This window comes from Rhincodon typus, chromosome 20 (genome assembly GCF_021869965.1).
Source record: "Rhincodon typus isolate 14 chromosome 20, sRhiTyp1.1, whole genome shotgun sequence".
Lineage (NCBI taxonomy): Eukaryota > Metazoa > Chordata > Chondrichthyes > Orectolobiformes > Rhincodontidae > Rhincodon > Rhincodon typus.
Window position 1 is genome coordinate 16,006,929 of NC_063351.1, and position 24,393 is coordinate 16,031,321.

General features: G+C 39.0%; 1 protein-coding gene across 4 annotated transcripts in view; it reads right to left on the reverse strand.

The window, feature by feature from the left end:
• ide (insulin-degrading enzyme) overlaps nucleotides 1–24,393 on the reverse strand; it is a 129,212-nt gene that overhangs the window by 12,043 nt on the left and 92,776 nt on the right. For all 4 annotated transcript variants that reach the window (XM_048608724.1, XM_020511533.2, XM_020511525.2 and 1 more), the window contains exons 22-23: nucleotides 16,396–16,457; nucleotides 5,417–5,489 (exon numbers count right to left, since the gene is read on the reverse strand). In XM_048608724.1, coding sequence (XP_048464681.1) covers nucleotides 5,417–5,489; nucleotides 16,396–16,457 — 135 coding nt within the window. The remainder of the gene's footprint in view (nucleotides 1–5,416; nucleotides 5,490–16,395; nucleotides 16,458–24,393) is intronic.

Sequence of the window (24,393 nt, forward strand, 5' to 3'; positions counted from 1 at the left end):
TTGTATCGTCCCTCTGAATAAATACTAGCTGAGTAATTTGAATCTGTACTTAAAGTGAAATATAACCATGTGGACAGAGGTATGTTTCTTGTCAAAGAAAGCAGTGAGCAGAGCTAAAAGGATACCGATGGGAACAATGTACATGCTGTGTTATTGCTCAACTGTGTGCTGGAGCAGGTTTCTTTGCCATATATGTAGAGTTTTAAAGTTTGCTGATACGAAATAAAGGTGGATTATAAATTGAAGTAATATTTAGAAAATAGTGAAGGACAGGCAGGCTAGTCGAGTGAATAGATAGGTGTCAAATGCAATTAAACACATTAAGAAATGTGAATGACAATCTGGAGAGAAGAACAGCAACAGAAAGCATGCTTCATTTGGAAAGATTATTAAAGATAGAGGAACAATAATATCTAGACACAAATGCAGGTAGAAAAACGAATCAAAAAGGTAAACATAATTTAAGTTTTATGCATTTGTGCAGTGAATATAAAAAACAAGACAGCAATTATACAATTTATTAGTTTAGCTGCAAGTTCAGCTCTGCTCATGGCTCTCAAGATTCAATTAAATGGAATGGTATCACATGACAGGCCATTGCTCTAAATGCAATTTGGTGGAAAAGTTTTTTATTTCACTAGCAATGTTAAAAGAGGATCAAAATGGCTAGTAACAATGGGTCAGAGAAGATAAGTGGTGAAAAACTGTTTATACTTGATAGCGAATCAATAACATGGAGACAGGTTCAGGACCATTCCCAGAAGATGGTAAGGGAAAGTTGAAAATAAGCTTTCCCCCCAGCAAGAGAGTTAGGTGATCATGGAATGATCATGAAGTGTATTGAAACAGAGTCCAGAATACCATGTGAATGGGTATTGGTTATTGGTTTAAAAATAAACAAGAAAATATTGTGAAAACAGGGTAATGTAATTAGAATAAAGAGATTCAACTGAACTGCACAGATTAAAATAGTCTGACTGGTCTGTTCTTGTGCAATAATTTCTCTTGCTTCTTCAAAGAGAAATGCACCGGAGGCTTCCCTATCCTTTTAAATGAGAATAGTAAGTGCAGCATGCCATGAGAAAGAACTTGACCATCTAGCATTAGGCTGTGACAACAAAAGGAAGTGGAACATGGTTAGATACAATTATTTTTTTCCCCAAGAAACTCAACATTTTCAGAACTGCTTCAGGAAAATTCCTGTGCAGGAGAAATCAGCTCATTTATTTTGTTAGCACCAGCAATGCAATTAAACAAATGATCTTCCACAAGCTTCAATATACACGATTAGTTAGAAGCTGCAAGTGCAATAATTTTTTGATCAAAACTGCCATGCTTCCCATGACTGGGGAAGGTTCATATTATGAGTGCTACCACACACTCCCCACAGAAACTGCACAGGTTTCAGTTCAAAGGAGATAGGGACCTGCACATGCTCAAGTGTTGGGCGAATTAGAATTGCTATCTATTTTGGAAAGGGACATCTGCAAGCTTGTTTCACTCAGCACCACAATGACAATCTGAACAAGGAAGGACAGTTTTTGCTATTTGTCACCTGAAAGGCAATTTAGAAAAATGCAGATACGAACAGAAACTGACATCATCAGAGATGGCAGAACAAACATAGGAACAGGAGTAGGCCACTCAGTCTGTTGAGATTACCTCACCACTCAGTATGAGCATTGCTAAACGTACACTTCAATGTCTTTTATACATGCCATTCCCATAATCCTGTGTGCCATTGGTAATCAGAAATCCTATTTAGCTTTGTATCAATCACCAAATTTGGAAACGCGACGTTTGGTCCTGACTTCAAACTCATTTATATAGATTGTGAACAGCTTGGGCCCAAGTACTGATCCTTGCAGTACCTCAATAGTCATAGTTTGCCAAAGCAAGAATGACCCACTTATTCCTATGCTGATAAAGAGACAACTGCCAAACAATTTTTAATCCACGCCAGTATATTACTTGCTTAGCTCTTATGCTTTAATTTTTCTAACCAGCCTTGCGTGGGAGACTTTAACAAAGGCCTTCAGAAAATCTAAGTACAGTATACTGTGTCCATCAGATGTCCTTTATCAATTTTGTTACTAACATCTTCAGCAAACTCCAACAAGGTCATCAAGCACAAATACCCAACTTCAAATCTATGTTAACCATGCCCAATCAGTTCATTATTACTAAGTACCTTTTTATTCCATCCTTCATAATAGATTCTAGCATTTTCCCTACGACTGATGCAAGGCTAACAGTTCTGTAGTTCTAGGTTTTCTTTCTCACTCCTTTCTCCAAGTGGGGTGACATTTGCTACCTTACAATCTACTGCACTCATTCCACAATCTACAATTATTTGGAAGACAGTGACCAATTGCATTAACCACTTCTATAGCTACCTTCTTCAACACTCTGGGATGTATGTCAGCATGTCAAGTCCTAGGGATTTACCAACTGTCAGCGCCATTAACTTCTATGGAATAATCTTCCTAATACAAACTTCCTTCAACTCATTTTCCCAGCCACTTGGAGCTTTAGTTCTAAGAAATTTCTTCACATCTTTTTCTGAAAACAGACAAAGTAATCACTTAGCTTCTCTGCTATTCCTCTATTCCCCATCACAAATTCTCCTGACTCTGCCTAAAATGGATCTCCATGCGTTTTAGCCAAATGTTTCCTTTTTACATACCTATAGAAGCTTTTACTATCTGTTTTTGGGTTTTTTTGCTCGACTGTATTATTATTCTATTCTCCCTTTTCTAATCAGTTTCTTGTCCTTTTGTACTGTATTCTACAAGTCTTCCAATCCTCAGATTTACTGCTATTTCTCGCAACTTTTTTTTTAAGCTTATACAATCTTGAACTTCTTTATGAGCCATTGTTGACTGACCTTTGATTTTTTGCACCTTTAAGGAATGTATAGTTGCTGCAAGTTAGTAACAGAATTTTTAAAGGCTATTGCCAATGTACAGTTATGTCTTTTAATGCATTTTGTCAACTCACTTCAACCAATTTGTGCTCATGCCTTCATAATTTCCCCTATTAAAATTTAAAACCCTTGATTCAGACTGAACTGCCTCATTGTCAAACTTAATGCAAATTTTTATCACATTGTGGTTACCCATTGCTAAAGGTTCCTTTACAAAGTTGTTAATTAGCCCTTTTCTATCACATAGTACTAAATCTAAAATAGCACGCCCTCTAGTTAGCTCAACATACTGCTCTAAAAAACAGCTCAATGCACTGCAGAAACCTGTCCGTCAGTTTAGCACTCACTGGTTTACCTAGCTTATTGTAGTCTGAAATCACCCATGATAACTGTTTTGCCCATGCTTCTCTCAAATCTACTGATGAAGCCAATGCCTTACACTACTATTTGGTGACATATAAATAACTCCAACTGATATTTGTTGACCCGTTCCTTTTCTTAGCTCCACCTAAACAGATCTCACACCCTGTTCTTCCAATCTGAGATTTTCCCTGCCTAATGTACTGATCCCATCTCTTATTATCAGCCCAACTCCACATCCTTTTCCTTCTTGAGTGCACATCCTAAATGAACATCCAAATTGAAAAATTGACTGATCCACAACGTTTCTCCCTAGAGTTTACATCAAGAATTTCAGAACAGATAGTGCACCATGTAAAGCAGTGGACAGAAAATGACACACGTCATCTTCTGATCAGTTTTGTTTCACACAGAGGACTGTAATGCCAGTGGGATGAGTCTCTAGTTGTAATAACTTAGTGCAAGTGTTTTCTTTAAAAAAAAAGCAGATAGCTGAGCACTGCCAGATCTAAAAGTCTATGCAATGAATGTGAACCTTCTCCCCCCATGGATGTGTTATAAAGAAGGTTAAGTACAGCCAACCAGCTAAGAGTACATTGCCCATTAAAAATAAGTTATACCCTACTACTCATGTTTCTTTTTTTTATATGAAGTGCTGATATAATGAGCTTGTACGGGGGACATTAAAAAATGTTCAACACCAGATGGTACATTTGTCGAACTGAAAAATAAAAGAAAAATCTCAAACACAGGAGGCCAAAATGGAGGGGAAAAGTATGAAAACCTAAGCATTTGTTACAGATTATACAGCTGAATTTCCTGTCCCATAACAACTTGCTGCTCCTGTTTGACAATCTCTATTACCAATACCTAGTTAAATTATAACATAACCTACAAAGTGTAATAATCAAAATTAATTGTCAAAAGGACTTAGTGAAATCCCTACCTTTTTCACTATTTAACTAAACTACAGATTGTCCTTCTCTTTCTTAATGGCCAAACTCTGAGCCCCTACCTCAGTTGTCTCTGCTCTCACTGGCCTGTTGAGCCAATAAATCACTTGCCTCATTAAATGAGACAACCTGTCACTCACATCTTGTTTTGGAGTTCTGAAATTAATGTAGCATGAACTAAGTCCTCTACAACATATTCTGAATACAAACTATTCTAACAATCAAAGTATTAAAACCTCTGCAGTATGTTGGACTCATCCCCTTATCTCAATCTAGTTGTACAGAAACTGTTTTCAAATACACCAAATGGAATGGCCTATTTTGTTTGTATTGATGTTTGACTCCATGCTGAAAACAAGAAATTAAACTCAACTCATCTCTATCTCCTCGCAATAGTTTTCCACATTATTACCCTTTTCAAGTTTATTTTTCTTTTCATAAAGCTTCTCATCCTATTGCTATCACCATTTGACAGTTGAAATAAAGCAGTCATGAGGTGACATCGGACAACATGGAGCTGGTGGAGTATTTTCTTCAACTAACCTATTTAGCATTGAACACTTTGAAAATTCAATACAAGCATTCTAGCACTTCTAATGAAGGTGTGGCATGACATCCCCACCTTCTGCTCCTACCTCAATCTCAAAGCAGTATTCAGGGAGACTAAAATATTTTATTTCCTGCATCAGTTAATCTTTTGGCTACTGGAGTCTAGCAATTTAATGTTCACATGTGGAAAATTCTTATGGTGCAAAAGTAAGCCCAATCAGAGTGAGGTTAACAATTTGAAAATTGCATTCAGACATAAGGCATTCTTACTTAAAAAAAACTCCTTCCATAGCTTATATTTATAGATCCTGACCTTTCAAAGATATTGCACAAACCTGAAGAAGGTGGCCAATACACTGATGGATAATAACCCATGAGATTAATTGAGATTAAATTTCCAATCATGACTTCTTAAAAACTTCCTATTAGAAGTATTCAGTGAGGACAAACAAGTTAAACATTTGTTCGGTATAACAGTAACGCAAGTAAACACTTTGTTGAAGGCCACTCTTATATGATAAACAAATCTGAATGTTGCCTCTGATATGCAGGATATTCTTAAAATCGGATATTTTGAACTCAAAATTAATGAATGAGCTAGTCAGTGTAAGTGTTTACAGATACTCACAGGAATCCATATCCCGGGACAAGACATGTACAGAAACTTTGCGTCGTCTTGAGCCATCAACAGCCAAAAGCTCCTGCAGATTAAAAAAAAGGCTATTAATTCACTAGTTACAGGAAGATAAGTAGGAATCTTAGCTTTGTGTAAAGTATGTTGTACTTTGTAAAAGAGCCTCTGGGCTGAACACCAAGATAAATCTTCTGAACAGGTTTTAAACTGATTTAGATGAACTCTGCCAAAGAAATACAAGCCTTTACAACATGATTTGTGTTTGAACATTGGGCACTTAGAAACATCCTCCTTGTTCTTAAAAACAATTATTTTGTCAATGTTGATGCAAGCCCACCATTAGGTATTAGGATTGCAACTTCTTCATTATTAACATACTTTTTATTATTCATTCATCATTATGTCAAAGGCAGGATATATTGCCCATCAGTAACTACCCTCACGATGTAAGGGTGAGTCACCTTATTGGAAAGCTGCAGGCTAAGTGATGGTGTCCTGTAAGAAGCTCCATAACTGTTTTTTGTCCAGCAATGGGAAGGTAGTAGTAATGTTATTGGATTGGTAATTCAGAGTCCCAGTCTAATTTTCTGGGGACAAAAATTCAAATCCCAAAATGGCAGATGGTGAAGCGCGAATTCAATCGAATTCAGGAATTAAAAGCTAGTCTAATGGCCACCATGGAACCACTGTGGTATTGTAAATGCCCAACTGGTTCACTAATGTCATTTGGGAAAGGAAATCCGTTTCTTAGTTAGGTCTCTGCTAAGAGTCTGGAGTAACAATGTGGTAGACTCTAATCTACCCTCTGTAAGGGGTCTAGTAAGCCACTATGTTCAAAAGCAATTAGAAATAGACATTAAATTCTGGTCCAGACAGTGACACCCAAATCTCAACTGCATTTTAAAAGAAAATATGAAAGAACTGCAATTTATTTTAGATATATTTTTGGCATGAGACTTGGAGGTAATTTTGTTTCAGTTCAATTGCAAGGCTAATGTTGAATATGCACATAAACCTGTGTAGGGTACCATATAGTTACTAGGTTAGTAATTCACAGGCTTAGATTAATAATTGGACCTCCAAGCTCAATTACACAAGCGTGGTTGGACATTTAAATTAAATATGAAATAAACTAATGTTGAATTTAAAAGTCCTCAGTCAGTGACCATGATACTTATCAATTTATTACACATGACTGCTTTCTTTTCTCTATCCCATGTCACAGTTCCAATAAAAGTAGGGTAGTATACTCCATTCAAATGGATTTAAGCACATTTCCCAAACAGCCCAAATAACTGTTTGAATTCTGTTTCATTGTTAGCCACAGATTGATGCAGCATCTCCTCCTGCCTGCAGATGGACATAGGAAGTAAAATAACACACACACTCTGGGCAGTGGAAGTCACAATTCTGTAATTAAGGCAAATTGTATAGATCATGATAATCAATGGGGCCTGTACCTTATGACTGGAAGAGTTAAACATAATCCAAGGCAGCGAGTGAAGTGGCTTTTCTATCCTGTGAAAGCTATACAATCTTTAAACAAAGAACTTTGGCTCTGAAGCCAGAATTCAGGAAATTGAGCACTATACGGTAAAAGTGGTTAAACAGCTAGAATTTAGCTAGACTTTTAGAAATTCTTGTTCCGTCAGCGGCTTCTGAATTTAGCTGCATAATAACTCCTTATCTATGTATTTAACAACTGTCCACAGCATTAAAAGAGTCCTCATACAGTTAAAGAACAGTTCTTTGTCATTGTTTTCAGTTTATTTCACTCATACCGGTGGCGAGAATTGATGTCCTTTAGTAACAATTAGATGTTCTGCCACCTTCTAGAGGAAGTTTCTGTTGGTCTTGGAGTCGTTAACACGTACAAAGGGCTAAGTGACTGCTTCCTCGCTCTCACATAGGACACTGGGGCAAAACATTTCTTGGGGTCATACTAATATAACTCTCATTAACCTAATCTAACACAATTTTCAAGATTCACTCCAGGAAAAGAATGTTAATGTTATGCTGTTGTCATTTAAGCAACTTAGTTTACAAGGGTACTCTCCTTTGGAGAGACAGAGCTTCTCCATATTGGGAAAGCTACATATTTTCTTTGTGTTTTCTGCATTATGCGGGATGAACAGAGACTACAATTAGAGAAAAGTCTTTTCGGTTTTGATCTGGGTTAAATGGTGTAAGCTTGAGGAATCTATTTTTCGGCCATGTCAAAGACTACTCCCATGTTGTTAGTAAGCCAGCTAGGAGTCTCAAGTGGACAGATAATTTGACCAGAATCGGTGACATAGTACTAAACAAATCCGAACATTAGGTACTTATGAAAATCTTCCAGCAATAATTCAGTGTATAGGACATTAAATTCACCCTCTTTACATTTAGTCCAGGAAGGGCACCCTGTTACATTTGGTTCACCATCTCATTTAAAATAAATTGCATCTCCCTTGGTGCAACTGGAACCAGAGATGACTCTTGAAGGAAGAAGTTACAATCTTTGTAATCGCCATAGTCAAGACAGGTTTCTATTGGAAAAAAATTGCTTGAGCTCTTAATATCAGACTTCTGAAGGGCAAATGATAGAAGACAATATAAATAATGCCACATATACTGGATACTGGGGAAGTCTAGCATATTTAATATAAAAATTGAAACAGGAATAGAGCTTTGACAGTAGGAGGAAAGTTTAATAAAGCTGAAATTGTAAACATAAGCCATGACTAGGGCAAGAATGAACAAAAAATAAGATTTCACCAGAACAGGATTAATATTTTAAAATCTAATGATTGTGGAAAGGTAAATTAAAATCATATGGGAGGAATGCACCTTCAAAAATAAAACGGCATAAAGGACTTTTCTCTGTGCAAACAAACAAATCAAGGTTATTGCTGAAGAAAGTAGCAAAATAATAGGATTGAAGGCCAGAAGGGAAGTCTTTCTCATTCCTTTTTAAAGGGGTGGTGGCAGAAAAATCTGAGAAAAGTGGGCAAATAAAGCACCTTCCAAGATGCCTACAAATATGACTGTGTCATGTTAAGAAACTGGCCTTTTACGTTTCATTGCTGTATCATAATTCATATCTGTGTGAGATTGTTGAATAAATGAAGACGGTACTTTGTCCTGATGGAGTCTTCAAACTTTGCAATTGTGGAACTACTAATTCCAGTTCAACTAATATCAATGACTGGCTTGTGAAAAACACAAGAACAAGTTTATTTGCATTTCTGACTACTGATCTACGATGGCAGACGTATGCCAGCAGCCAATCATAAAAGGAAGAAACTAATCTTGTGTACCATACAGTACAAGTTAAGCAAGTTCTTAATATGCAGAGCACATACAAAAAAGTTAATACAAGGCTTAGAGAAGAAAATAAAGTGACCAACATAAATTGAGTACAGGCAGTGTTAAATTCTGTAGTACGATCAGAGGTACTAGATGAAACATGCACTTTAGTCCAGAAATATTTTGCTATCGCTCATATTTAATAACTGAACCTACTGATATATCTCTGGATATTCATTGCATATTGGAAAAATTACAAATGGAACATAATAAATTGCTTTTCATCTCTGTCAGAAATCCGTAGCTCAATTACTGATGGATTGTTACAAACATGCATTTTTTTTGGGTAAATGGCATGCATACTCTCAATCTTGCAAAAACATCATGAGAACTGTAGGTCATTTGACAAAGTCAAGCTTCAAAATAACAACCAGTGTGGACATAAAAAACGTCAGAATCTGAAATGCAGCATTACATGTGGGAATGTAAGCAGATATTTGCTGCAGTGATGAGACCTGGCAACAATTCAAAATGGGTGTATTAAACTGTTGGACTAAGTCAGTGACGTGCTGTGAATCTCAGAACAGCAAATCAATTGTTAGGTGAGCTTGTGAAAATGCAGCTGGATAGTCATTCTTTACACAATACAATGTTAATAACAAACAGAAAGTTTTGTTTTGTGAGGCGAGGTGGGGTGTAGAGAGAACACTGAATGAGGCATTGCATATATCGTGAAAGCATGGTGTATGGATTCAAAAGATATTGACAGCACTTGTAGATTAACAGTTATACTACCCAGATTGGTGCATTTTAATGCTGAAATACTATGAAAGTTAATCTTGTAAAAGACGACTGACCAAAACAACTTGACACTATTCTTGGAGAACATACAAGTAAGGAGTTACATTCAAACACAATCATTTAATTTCTCACTCAAGCTCATGGGGTCCAAGACATGAATCTGTAAATTTAAATTGGATTGTGCGTCAAAGATTGCTGTTGTTGCTAGGTAACGGGTTGACTCATATTTTATATTTTCATCTTTCATTAATGTGCAATCTGTCACACTGGCATCTGAACACATATTAAATTATTCCCTGATAGGAATAAAGAAAAAAAATTGTATCATTTGGACAAAATATTGCAGGGCAATACAAACATTCAAAAAATTATACTAACACCAGACGACAACCACGTCTAGATTTGAATCCAAATTTGCTGCAAAGGTTATATGCTGAATTAATGATAGTCAAGGTCTTTTTACATAAGGAACCACTAAATAACAGCTGTTGTAGCTAATTTAGTCATAGTTCAAAATGACAGATGTCACGCTCATTTAATTGTAAGCATGCAATGTGATACACCTTTTGCGCTACGCAGATCTTCGAATCCATCTGAGTGAGATCCTCCTCAAAAGATGCTCATGTATTTCAGAGAATTGCAACCTGTAACTTGTAAATGACATATTCTAGCTGTACATAACTACTGAGGTTTTTCTATCGGATGATCTTGACAAGATAGAAAGAAAGAACGTTACCCAGGTCACTGATTTGTTGGAAGTCAAATAGTGTTTGTCCTCTCTCCTCAATCCCAAAAATACACACACACACACAAAATGTTAGTGATGCTTTTAGGTATCATGACATTAAAAGTTATGATTATCATGTATATTTATGTTTTTTTCACATTAAAAGCCATGGACATACAAAGGTACCTTTCAGATTGCAGATTAGCAGGAGAAGTTTAAATGTTGGGCACATGGGGAAGGGTGGGGGAGACAGAGAAAGGGTGGAGAGTGTTGAAGAAATTTCTATGGTATCGACGCACGGGGTGGAAATGTGGTGTGGCAATAGAAGAGATTCTGACTTGATAGAGGTGTACAAAATGATCAGAGGTATAGATAGACAGCCAGAGACTTTTTCCTAGTGTGGAGGTAGCTTTTACAAGGGGACATAGTTTTAAAGTGAAAGGAGGTAGATATCGGGGAGGCGTCAGAGGTAGGTTCTTTACTCAGAGAGTGGTAGGGGCGTGGAATGCATTGCCGGAGAGGGTAGTGGAGTCGGCCTCATTAGGGGCATTTAAGCGGCTAAAAGATAGGCATATGGATGATAGTATAAGGTAGCGGTAGAGGTTAGACAGACCTCAGGTTTAGGGTAAAAGTTCGGCACAACATCGTGGGCCGAAGGGCCTGTACTGTGCTGTACTGTTCTATGCTCTAGATGTGCTGGGCCTTGGAAACATGAACAGTTTTATATAGTATGCATGGCTCAAAAAAAAGTGACATTGGGAATGCTGTGCTGGGAGTCTGGGGAATAAAGGGTTACTGTATCTGGAACAACAAGAAAAGGGAAACTCAAGGCAGGGAGCACAACATAACATTACATTACATAGGATTAACTGGGAGAGAAACAGGCCATTTTCCACTATCTAGGAGCAAATTACTACAGGTACTGAAATCTGTGCTCCCCTCTCTGCAGCCCAGTGAGACTGTCAGTTCTTTCTACTTTGGCAATTAGACACACAATTGTTCTGCCATTCTCGCATTCCGATCACTTAATATGAACTATTAACATAGTTTCTCTCCAGCACTCGACACCCCACCACACTGCCACCTATAGCATAAATGCAGCCCCCTTCCATACTTTACTTCAGCTCTGAAGAAGTCATCTAGACTCAAAACGTTAGCTTGCTGTCTCTCCAGGGATGTTGTCTGAGCCGCTGTGATTCCCAGCATTTGTTGTTTTCAGTACATTTTTCACTATCAACTGGCATTATGTTCCATGTAAGCCTTTTGATCTTAAAACGTCAAATCTGCCTGTGTAACCCTCTATTCCCTTCTCCTACTAATGCTGACTTAGCTTCCCATTAAATGCACCTATATGATTCACTTCAACTAATCGTTGCGGTAGGAAGTTCCACATCTTCACACACTTTGCTGAAGCGGTTTCTTCTTAACTCCATATCAGATTTCTTGATAATTGACTTATACTGACAGCCTCTAGTTATGCTCTTGCCCACAAGAAACATTCTTTCCACATCTCCATGCTATCAAAACTCTTTCACATTTTAAAGATCTATCAGATAACTTTCTGCCTTCTTCTGAATCAGAGAGCCAAAGCTACTGTATCCTTTCCTGAAATGTACCTCTCTTCAGGTAAAATGATATAAGAGGGCCTTGATTCTTATAGATTTCCATTAGATTATGCGTCACAAAATAATGTGACGGCTTGCCTTTGCCTTCTGCAGACGGGTTTACACGGAAACTCTCCTGAGGTATAATGGAATGATTTTAGACAGTTAGTATTCAACATTTGTGGTCATATTATCAACATACAATCCATGGCAGCCATATCCTGAAGTGGAACCTGAATCATAAACTTCTGGTCGAGAGGCAGGGATGCTAACACTGCACTATAAAACCTTCTCTTCATAAACATACTTAGGCATTTCTGGTATCCTCCTGGATTCTGTAAATCTTCTCTCATACCATATCTACAATCACTTTTTATTTTAAAACGTCAACCAGATCTGCAGACAGTAAGCTCCAATATTGGCTTAGTAGACATTCAGTATAAATTTTCCTACTTTTCAATTCCAAGAGATAAAACCCAGTGCTTAATTTGATTTTTAAGAAAAAGCTTTGCTGACCAATGGTACAAATTTTTAACAACTGTTGCATTTGTATTCCGAGGTTCCTTTGTTTCCAAACTGGAGCTAAACTCTCACCCTCTGACTCATGGTGACTTTTTTTATTCCAGTCAAAATGTACTCCCTCCCATCTATTAGCATTGAGCTTCAATCGCCAATTATTAATCCATTCTGCAAGTTTATTATTGTCCTCCTGTAATATGTTGCAATCCTCCTCAGTAGTGATCATCCTCCTTCAATTTAGTGGCATTTGCAAATTCAGAGATTATGACTTAAATTCCAAAGTCCAAACCATCAATAACTTTCATGGTAAAGCTGTGGTCCCAGCATGGATTGTTGTGGAACATCACTTTCCACCTTCTGCCATTCTGAAAAACTAGCCTTTATTCCCCCTTACTGCTATCTTGAAGCCAATCTATTCTGTCACTTGCTACATGACATCACACTCTCCAACTTTATTTACTATTTTGTTACAGGGCATCTTACCAAAGGCTTTTTGAAAATCCAAATAAATTGCAGCTGCTGCACTACACAATCTACTCTCTGTTACACTGTTAAAAAAAGTTCTATAAAAGGTGGGACAAGCAAGATTGTCCCCAGTGCAGTTTGTTTTATTTTGAGATATTCTTCTGTTCTCTGTTGGTAGAAATTCCATTTTTTTGACCACTAATACTAAACCACCAATTCTGTAATTGCTTGGGCACATTCTGTCCCTTTCTCGAGTATAGGAATTACATTGGCTATCTGACACTTGTTTGGCATTGCAGCTTTTCCTAATGAATCATTAAATATGACTATCAACTCTTCCACGCTCTTTTAAATATGTGCATAGAATCCACCTGGACCAGGAGTTTTATCTTCTGATTCCTATGAGCTAATTCAGTGCATCCTTTTAAATATATTTTAAGGACACTTCATTTGTGATTCATTTAAAGCCACGCCTATCTGTATTATCTCCAAGGTAAATAGTGAAGCAAAATCAATTCAATATTCATGCCACCTCTCTACTGTTACCTGTGCTATAATTCAGTCCATTCCTTAACGGTCTTATTCCATTTTTTTTAATTGACTTGCCTATAAAATATTTTACTATTTTATTTCATGTTCCTTAGCTACATTATGAGTAATAGTCTCAAATATTAGAACACTTGGAAAAAGTTTTGAACATAATAAAAAAAGACTTGTATTTATATGTAGTGTTTTGCAAGTCCACTGGACATCACAAAAGTGTTTTACAGCCCATGAAGTTCTTTTGAAGCAAAGGCACTGTTGAAAGTAAGAAATGATCAAGATAATCTGTTTTGTGACATCAAGGTGAAATATTGGCCAGGATACCAGGAATAATTTCCTTGCTCTTTGAAACAATGAGATAGGATCCTTTATATTCACTCAAGCAGGCAGCCAAAAGAAAGCAGTTTCGAACAGTGCAGCAACCTCTCTCAACACAGCATTTCCCCATTGCTGCACTAGAGCCTCAGCTTGGAGTTTTGTATTCATTTTCTGGTATGAGACTTGAACACAGAACCCTGTAATTCAGAAGCATGAGTATACCAAACCAAATCATTCACAGCTGTCACTCAAAAAAAGGCAAAGGAAATAAGAGATGGAAACATAATAAGGTTTACATGGTGTTTTCCATACAGAGCATATCCCCAGGTGCAGGTGACTAAATACTGTCTTGATAATCTCAATGATTGTGACCATGAAACTATAACAGATTATTGTAAAAAATTCATCTAATTCTCTAATTAGAATGAAGGAAATCTGCCATTCTTACTTGGTCTGGCCAAGACTCCAGATCCACCGCAAACATGGCTGATGCTTAAATGCCCTCTCAAATAATTGAGAAAACCACTTGTTCAAGGACATTAGGGATGACAACAAATGCTGGCTTTTCCATTAATGCCCATGTCCCTTCATAGAATAAGAAGAGAAACTTTGGTGAAAGAGCTGGGTTTTTTAAAAAGGAGAGTGAGAGGGACAGGCAAAGAACTTTCACAGAGGCAATTCTTAGTGGCCAAAGAGGGAAAATGAAGCAGTACATCAGGAAGGGTCTTGAAACAGTTCAAGAAAATCTGGCTATGAGGGAAACTGTGTGACGTGGAATCATGGAAGTGTTAGAGGTGTCAAAGAATTGGAAATGTAAGCCAGTATGCTCCCAACCCCACTGAAGTTTTGAAACAGTTTTTAGGGCCAGATAAGGTGTCATGGCTTGAAGTCCAGTCACAGTAGGAAGGCATTACTCAAAAGATTTTCCTTCCAATAATCTTTTACAATTAGACATCAGGTGATAGTATGTATGGTCTGGTTGTACTTGAAGTGTTCCAAAAGACTACAGCAGCAATAAGGAAACATAGAAACTATTTTAGGTTTAAAATAAGCTGAGGAATTTATTGCATGATAGATTTCTGCACTACTGAGAAAACTCTGAATAAAATTATATCTCCCCACAATCTCGTCCTCAAACCATTCCCAGTCTGACCAGGCAAACTCAATATCAACAGTAATCAACAGTCCTCACAGAATCCCTAGTGTGGAAACAGGCCCTGCCGCCCAACAAGTCTACACTGACCCTTGGAGCATCCCACCCAGCCCCATTCCCCTCTAACCCACCTAAGCTACACATCCCTTAACACTACGAGCAATTTAGCATGGCCAATCCACCTAACCTGCATATCTCGACTGTGGGAGGAAACCGGAGCATCGGAGGAAACCCACGCAGACACAGGGAGAATGTGCAAACTCCACACAGAAAGTCGCCCGAGGGTGGAATCGAACCCGGGTCCCTGGTGTTGTGAGGCAGCAGTGCTAACCACTGAGCCACCGTGCCGCCCCACAGTCCTGTTGGATATTTTTAAAAGTTGGAATACCGTTCTTAATAGTGAGCAAATTACATTTAAGTTCCCAAAAAACTGGGGCTGGGATCCCTGAAGGACTCCTGGAATCAGGTCCAAAGTTGGAACAGAGAAAGTTGGGTGGCAGTTGGAGGAGGACAGAAGAAAGGAAGCTCATATTTTGGAGCATGACAGATAACAGTGGAGGGAATTTCCCCACTAAGAGGAGTAGTGACAAAGAAACAAACAGTAGGTACTCCAAAGTAGGTGGTTATGAACAGGGCAACAGCATAAGACACTATTTATATTGAGATGCCAATAGGAAAGCTACACACATCAAAGACCGAGCAGGAGAGTGTGCTTGGGAGAGAAGATTGTGAAAAGTAAAATAACAGAGTTATTTTCATGAAGAAAAATGCTACAGGATGTGTTACTTCACAGGTAGTAAACATGTTAAATTTTGCCTTACTAAGTTACATTTGGTATTCTACTCCTATATACTTTATAGCTACTTTCTGAAGTTTTAAGTTGATCAGGTAAATGAAGCTTCCATGGAATTACAGAATATGGATAGCTATTACTTAAATTACTTTATTGTCCGAAAAGCCTTACCATTTAAAATAAATATTGTCCTACCACCAAAACAAATGATTGTTTTAATTGAATTATAAAGTTTCAAATAGATTTCTCGGGGACCAAATCAAATGCTACTGCCATTATCAAACTAAAGGATTAGGTCAATATTTCATCACATGATTTGAAGGTAGGCTTTTTAAGCATAAGTTACGCTTACACAATAGGTCATAACACCGTTTACAAGGCTTAAATACTTCTGCAGAACTTGACTATTGCATAATTTGTTTTACCTCTGAAATTCAATAAATTTTTTTAGCTTTTAATATTTGGTCCAAAAGCATTATTGTTTTCCAAAAACAAAGCATCTGGGAAAGAAAACCAAAATAATATACTTGTATCTAAATCCAATGCTAGTAATTTTGAGGTACCTTGTATGAGGAGGGCAACATTGCAAATGGAGAAACCCAAAAACCAGGTATGCTGACTGCTTTTTACAAATCATGTGAACAGCCAATCAGATTCACAGCAATATTATAACATATCCAAGTTAGCTAAAAGACTCATACGACAGCAGACAAGCTCCTGTTACAAATCCTCACTTTTACAATATGTGCAAATATGACTTACTTTGCAGAAATTTACTATATCTTCTTTAGTCAGTGTCTTCAGGTGTGCTACTTCTATGTTGTCTGCAATCACAAAATAAGTAATAATTTTTATACATTTCCAACACCAAATAGTTTAATATTTTGAGGTTACAAAAAGCATTCTCAGCCTATTAGCTTAATTATGCTTTTCATAGTAAACTAGTTTTATAAACATTCTAATGAAACTCTGCCTCAATTATGAAGGCATAATTCAGACTGCGTAACTAATTAATTGAAAGTGGCAATAATTACATACTAAGGTGGCGTAACAAATCACAAGTTTTCAAACAAATGCAAGACACTGATACTTAGCATTAGACTAATGTTAAGTTACTGTTTAAAAAGCTGTTTAAAACAATGCAACTAGAAAATCTGATAAAATTATGCAAAAATTGTTCTGTATTACAGATACTCAGCTTGAAGTCAGAGCACCTGTGCATTACAGAATCCATGGATCCCTTCCTTTAGAAGAACTTTAATGCAAACAGAAAAATTTCAGCTAACTTCACAGAAGAAACATCAGTGGCTATGAAGTATAGTGTTTTGAAGTTTAGAGGCTGTTGCACTTTTATAGACCACTTTTCTCTTCCTTAGCTCCACATCCCTCCTTAAAATCAATTGGATAGAAAGTCAAAAGTCATCATAGACTCCTTCCGATTATGACTACAGATTATATTTCCTTGTTAAAATAAGTGTGTTAATTTCTCCCCACTTTGGTAACTGGGCATTCTGTTACTGCAGGGCAATTGTTTAGCACGTGGAGACAAGACAAATAGAAGAGGGCTTAACAGCAACAACTTTAACTGGCAAGAGGGAAATGGAGTTCCACCAATATGGATGCTGGGACCACAATTCTTCATTCTTTCTATTAAATGATTAGAACTCAGGAATTTTAAGTAGATTTCAGAAATTTGCAGGTGGCACCAAATTGTAGCAGGGTTGTAGGTGGGAGTGGGGTTTATGCACACAACTGTAAATGGATACAAGACAAACTCAACTTGCAGAATTAACATACTAATTTTCATGTAGATAAGCATGATGGAGCACATATCCATTGGAACAGTAAAGCCACATAGCTGCTTGAATAGTAACAGACCAAAAAGAAAATACACAAATGACTAAAAGCAGCACAAGTTAACAAAGGCAAATCAAACACTGGGAGAAAGCATGAACTGCAGATGCCTGAGTCAGAGATAACACAGTGTGCAGCTGGAGCAACACAGCAGGCCAGGCAGCGTCAGAGGAGCAGGAAAGTTGACGTTTCTGCTCAGGACTCTTCTTCAGAAATGGGGAGGGGGAAGGGAGCTCAGAAATAAAGGGAGAGGAGGGGTAGGGCTGGGGCAGGTAGGTGGGTTGGTGATAGGCGAGTGCAGGTAGGGAGTGGTCAGTGAGGTGGGAAGGGCGGATAGGTGGGAGAGAAGATGGACAGGTTGTGTCAGGTGAAGGAGGCGGGGATGAGAGGGAGGGTTGGTCATGGGATGGGGCCAGGGGGTGGGGAGATTTTGAAACTGGTGAATCAAATACTGGGATTATTTCTATAGCCAGAGTTCAAAAGCAGTGAGGTTAGTTTAAATTGTATTGAACCTTAGCAATTTCATTAGAGGAGTCCCTACACAGATCTGATAGAAAATATCATCTTGAGCCACTGAAGAAAGTGCAATATTGGAATATAGATTACAGCGTACAAGTCAATCTATGCAGTGTTGAAAAATCCTTCCAAAACATGGATCAATTTACATGGATTAGTAAAACGTGACCTGCCGGTTCTGGTGAAGTTAGTCACCATTTAAAAGGGGATAAAGACTGCAGTTTAAATTAAATCAACGTCACATTTAATTTGGTGAAATAATTCCAGCAGGAATTTTTCAAACTACAAGCAATGTTTTAAAAGTCGAATTCATCATTTTCAGGATCTGATAAAAAGTTCTGGCATTTGCCCCAAGTGACTTTGGTTATGGCATCATGGTAAGGATACCACTCAGGATCATGTAGATTCATAGACTCATACTGTGTAGGCAAGGCCCTTCGGCCCACTGACGCTGCACCAACACAACTACCACGAAAAGTTCGCTAATCCCAATTTCCCGTACTAGTGCCATTTTTTTTTTCTATTCATTTCATGGGATGTGGGCATCGCTGGCTGGCCAGCATTTCTTGCCCATCCCTAGTTGCCCTTGAGAAGGTGGTGGTGAGCTGCCTTCTTGAACCGCTGCATTCCTCCTGCTGTGGGTTGATCCACAATGCTATTAGGGAGGAAATTTTAGGATTTTGACCCAGCAACAGTGAAGGAATGGCGATGTATTTCCAAGTCAGGATGGTGAGTGGCTTGGAAAGGAACTTGGAGGTGGTGGTGTTCCCATATATCTGCTGCCCTTGTCCTTCTAAATGGAAGTTGTTGCGGGTTTGGAAGGGGCTGTTGGAGAATCTTTGGTGAATTGCATCTTGTAGATAGTATACACTGCTGCTACTGAGCGTCGGTGGTGAAGGGAGTGAATGCTTATGGGTGTAGTGCCAATCAAGCGGGCTGCTTTGTCCTGGATGGTGTCAAGCTTCTTGAGTGTTGTCGGGGCTGCACTCATCCAGGCAAGTGGGCGGTATTCGATCACACTCCTGACTTGTGTCTTGTAGATGGTGGACAGGCTTTGAGGAGTCAGGAGATGAGTTACTTGCCGCAGTATTCCCAGCTTCTGGCCTGCTCTTGTAGTCACTCTGTTAATGTGGTGAGTCCAGTTGAGTTTCTGATCAATGATAATCCCCAGGATGTTGATAGTGGGGGATTCAGTGATGGCAACACCACTGAATGTCAAGGGGCCGTGGTTAGATTGTCTCTTATTGGTGATGGTCATAGCCTGGAATTTGTGTGGCACTAATGTCACTTGCCGCTTGGCAGCCCAAGATATTGTCCAGATCTTGTTGCATGTGAACATGGACTGCTTCAGTATCTGAAGAGTCACGAATGGTGCTGAACATTGTGCAATCATCGGTGAACATCCCCACCTCTGACCTTATGATGGACGGAAGGTCATTGATGAAGCAGCTGAAGATGGTTGGGCCTAGGACACTACCCTGAGGAACTTCTGCAGAGACGTCCTGGAGCTGAGATGATCCGACCTCCCACAACCATCACCATCTTCCTATGTGTCAGGTATGACTCCAACCACCGGAGTCTTTGCCCCCTGATACCCACTGATTCCAGTTTTGCTAGGGCTCCTTGATGCTACACTCGCTCATATGCAGCCTTGATATCAAGGGCTGTCACTCTCACCTCACCTCTGGAATTTAGCTCTTCTGTCCAAGTTTGAACCAAGGCTGTAATGAGGTCAGGAGCTGAGTGACTGTGACAGAACCCAAACTGGGGCAAATATCCTTGAATGTCATGATATTTGAAGTACTCATCCAAATACTTTTTTTAAAAGGTATAAGGTTTCCAGCCTCTATCACCTTCTCGGTAATGCATTCCAGGTTTCCACCACCTGCTGAGTGAACATGTTCTTCTCCCCCAAATCCCCTCTGAATCTCCTGCCCCTTACCCTAAAACTATGCCCTCTCATGACTGACCCCTCAACCAAGGGCAACAGTTGCTCTCTATTCACTCTGTCCATACCCTTCAATCTTAAAACACCTCAATCATGTGCCCCCTCAGGCTTCTCTGCTCTAAAGAAAACAATCCAAGCCTATCCAGTTTCTCCTTACAGCTCAATTTCTCCAACCCACATCCAACATCCTGGTGCATCCCCTCTGTACCCCCTCTAATGCGATCACATCATTCCTGTAGTGAGGTGACCAGAACTGCACACAGGACTCCAGTTGTGGCCTGACCAACACTTTGAACAACTCCAGCGTTACCTCCTTGCACTTACACTCCATGCCACGGCTGTTGCAAATCCCCATCTGCCTTGTTAATTATCCTATTCGTGTGCTCTGCTGATGGCAGGGATTTGTGAATAATTGCCCCACAATCCCTCTGATCCTCTAAGTTACCCAGTGTCCTGCCATTCATTGAATACTCCCTCATCTTGTTTATTCTTCCAAAGTGCGTCAGTTCACCCTTATCAGGGTTAAATGCCATCTGCCCCTGGTCTATATCTTCTTGTAACCTACAACCATCCTTTTTGCTATTAACCACTATACCAATCTTGGTGTCTTCTGCAAATTTGCCTAACACTCCCCCAACATTTTCATGTATATCATTTAGGTATATAATAAACAAGGGTCCCAGTACTGATCCTTGTGGTACACCAGTGTTCAGTCTTCGACCACTACCCTTTGTTTCCTATTACTACACCAGTTTCTGATCCATCTTGCCAAGTTTCCCTCAATTCCGTGAGCTTTAACCTTCTCAAGCAGTCTGCCATGTGGGATCTTGCCAAAAGCTTTGCTAAAATCTATATACACTACATCAACTGAACTTCCCTCATCCACACAATCACATTTCCAAAAAATTCTAACAAATTTGTTAGGCACGACCTCCCTCTGACAAAGCCATGCTGACTATCCCTAATGAACCCATGCATTTCCAAGTGGGTATTAATTCACTCCTTCAGAATTTTCTCCAAATGTTTCCCTATCACTCACGCAATACTCACCGGTCTGTAATTCCATGGGTCATCTCTACTGTGACACTTTCGGTTTCACAACCATCTCACCACACCAAATCACCTTCGTATGTGTTTACTGAATTTTATATTTTGCATTCTTTGAACAGTCTGATGATAATGGGTTTTGAAAACACCCTACAATTTGACAATGACACCATGTGGGACATCACTGAAGTTTCACTTTGTAAAGGTTTTATCTTTCTCAAGCATCCACTTATTCCAGTTGGCACTAACATGATTCTTTAATGCCTTGTTGAGGCATTCATCCAAATATTGAACGAAAGACATCAGACTCCTTGTATAAAAATGAACCTCTTGATCTTATTAAGATCTAAACATGTCCCCACTAAGAGATATTTTTAAATCAACTTCCTCAGACATGTTATGACACACCTCTGGAACAGGGACCAACGCAGGCCTTCTGACCCAGAGGTAGATACACTACCACTGCGCAAGTGCCTCGTCCCCATTAATATGCTATGCAATTCATGTAGGCCACCAGCAAGCCTATTTCACCAGTTACCAATGCACAATTTAACTCTGATCTTGTTGTTGTCATGGATATGCACAAAAAAACTTCTGCAGTTAATCTGATGTTCTGTATGGTTTTCTTATTGAAAATTATCACAGATTTAGTTCTACCGGTCATGCACGCGACTACGACAATGAATCTGGTCTTCTCAACATCTGTGGATTTCAATAGAACGGTCTTCAAAACTTTCGACATGGTTCAATTACTTCATGAAAATATTGCACAAAAGGGCAGAACTCAAGAGGGGAGGCTTTTGATGTTCTTGTTCCGTAAAGCAGCATGCAATAGACAGAGCTAAGTGATCCCTCAGGCAAAGGGTCAGATGTAAGCTCTACGGGTTTGGCCATGGCATTGGAAATGGTGTAATTGCACGGACGGAGGATTATCTGGCTGGAGTGGATGGAGATTTGTGATAAGGGGAGGCGCTTTCAGGATGGCATTAATGTAATTAGTGGAACTCCACAAGGATCTGTGCTGGGGCCACAATTACTTACAATATATATTAATGACTTGGATGAGGAATGTGAATTTATAATCACAAAGTTTGTCAATGACACAACAACAGTTGAGAAGGCAAGTGGTGAGGATGCCACAGAGTCTGCAAGGCAAGTCAAGTGAGTGGGCAAAAACTTGGCAGATGAAATATAATGTGGGAAAATGGAGGAGCTGAACATTACTGAAATGGAGAAAGACTTTGGGAGTCCTTGCATTTAAATCACAAAAAGCTCGTATACAAGTTCAACAGGTAATAGTGAGAACAGATGGAACACTGGGCTTTATTTCAAAGGGATCGGAGTATAAACAGAAGTTTGCTGAATCTATACAAGGGACTGGTTCCTGTGAATAGTTTTGGTCCCCTTATCTAATGAAAGATATACAAGTGCTGGAAGCGTCCAGAGAAGGTTTACTAAGTTGATCGCAGGTATGGAGGGACTGGCTTATGAGGAAAGGTTGTTAGGGTCGGCCTGTATTTATTGGAGTTTAGAAGAATGAGAGGTGACCCCTATTGAAACATACAAGATTTTTAGAGGGATTAGACTAGGTCATTTCCTCCTATTGGAGAGTCTAGGACAAGACGACACAATTCCAGAGTAAAGGGTCATTATTTAAGAGAGATGAGGAACTTCTTCCCTCTAAGAGGGTAGTGAATCTGTGGAATTCTTTACCGCAAAGGCTAGAGAGTCTGGACCATCGAGTAAATTCAAATCAGTAACTGAATCAAGGGTTAAGGGGATAAGACAGGAAAGTAGAGTTGAGGATTATAAGCCCAAAACCAGAGCTCATTTTTGAACATTTATTCTTTTATGGGATCTGGATGTCACCAGCAAGACCCATATTTGTTGCCCCTTCCTAACTGCCCTCGATATGAATGGCTTGCTTGACCATTTCTGAGGGCAGTTAAGAGTCAACTAGATGTAATGGATCTTGAGTCACATGGAAGCCAGACCAGGCAAGGATAGCAGATCTCCCTCCCTAACAGGGCATTAATGAACCAGATGGGCTTTTACAACAAATGATAGTTACATGGCTGATTTACTGAGACTGCTTTCAACAGCAGAATTTAAACTCCACCAGCTGCTGTGCTTGAATTACTAGCGTAGTGATGTCATCACCACACTACTATCTTCCCCAAAGTGTAGTAAGCATAAGGTAGTCACCAATGAGTACAATCAAGTTTTTACAAGAAGTTTCACATTCTTACTGTTCTTTGGATGAGCATTTTACCACAAAAGTGAAGTGGACAGCAAAGGTGAGAGTGCACGGGATTAGAAGAAGAAACATGAAAGGAGGCACATGTTGAACGTAAATGCCAGCATAATTCAGTTGAAGCAAACAGAGGCTACATAAGAAATAGGATGTGTAAGAACAATAAGACTCATAGTTGAAATGAACACTCATGATAGTCTTGACCAACGATTGGTAATTTAGCTGGTTAGAGATACAACCTTCAGCAGTCATTTTTATGTTGCATGTGTATTTATCCAGATCAAAATAACCACAATACTTTTTGGGAGAGGTGAACTCAGCAGTTTCCACAATCCATCCAAGCTCACTGCACTCTTTTAAACTAGGTACCAATCCCTTCACTTCTGTAAATAATGTTCCACAACCAAGTACATGATCAATATTAGTTGTTTTTGCCAATCATACAGTTTCCTGAATGGAACAGATCTCCCATTGAGTGGCCTGTCCAATGCAGTACAAGTTTGAAAGTACATCACAGAAATCATGGATCAAACTTGTACAATACTAATTCGTGGCCTAATGACTACTGTGCTCTAGCAGTATTAAGTAATATAATGTTGGTACAAGGGTAACCAGTGAGACCCAATGTCTTCAAATTTTAGAGATAGTAAGAACTGCTGATGCTAGAGTTCCTCCAGCTCCACACTGTGTTATCTTTGACTCTAGCATCAGCAGTTCTTACCATCTCTGATGACATTATAATGTGTCTTTCACACTCCAGAATCTCCCAGCACTGTTAATAGCCACTGAAAAGAGGGCTTTTGTGGTGCAGTGATAGTGTCCCTACCTCTAGGTCAGAAGGCCCGGGTTCAAGTTCCAGAAGTACATCATAACAAATCTGAACAGGTTGCTTTAAAAATATCTACAGCTGCTGAAGTCATTTTGAAGCATTTTTACTATGGTCATACAGGGTAGATTATTTATAACTTAACGAGGGAAGGCGGACCTTGAAAACAAGCCCACACAGCATGAGCAACACAAGTTCAATTTAATCTGTTGATTTAAACCTTACCTCCATTTTTGCAGCAGCAGCGGGAACGGTGAGAGCGAGGACCGGGGGCTGCTGGGAAGGTAAGTTCTTCATTTCGGCAGCGGAGCTGAG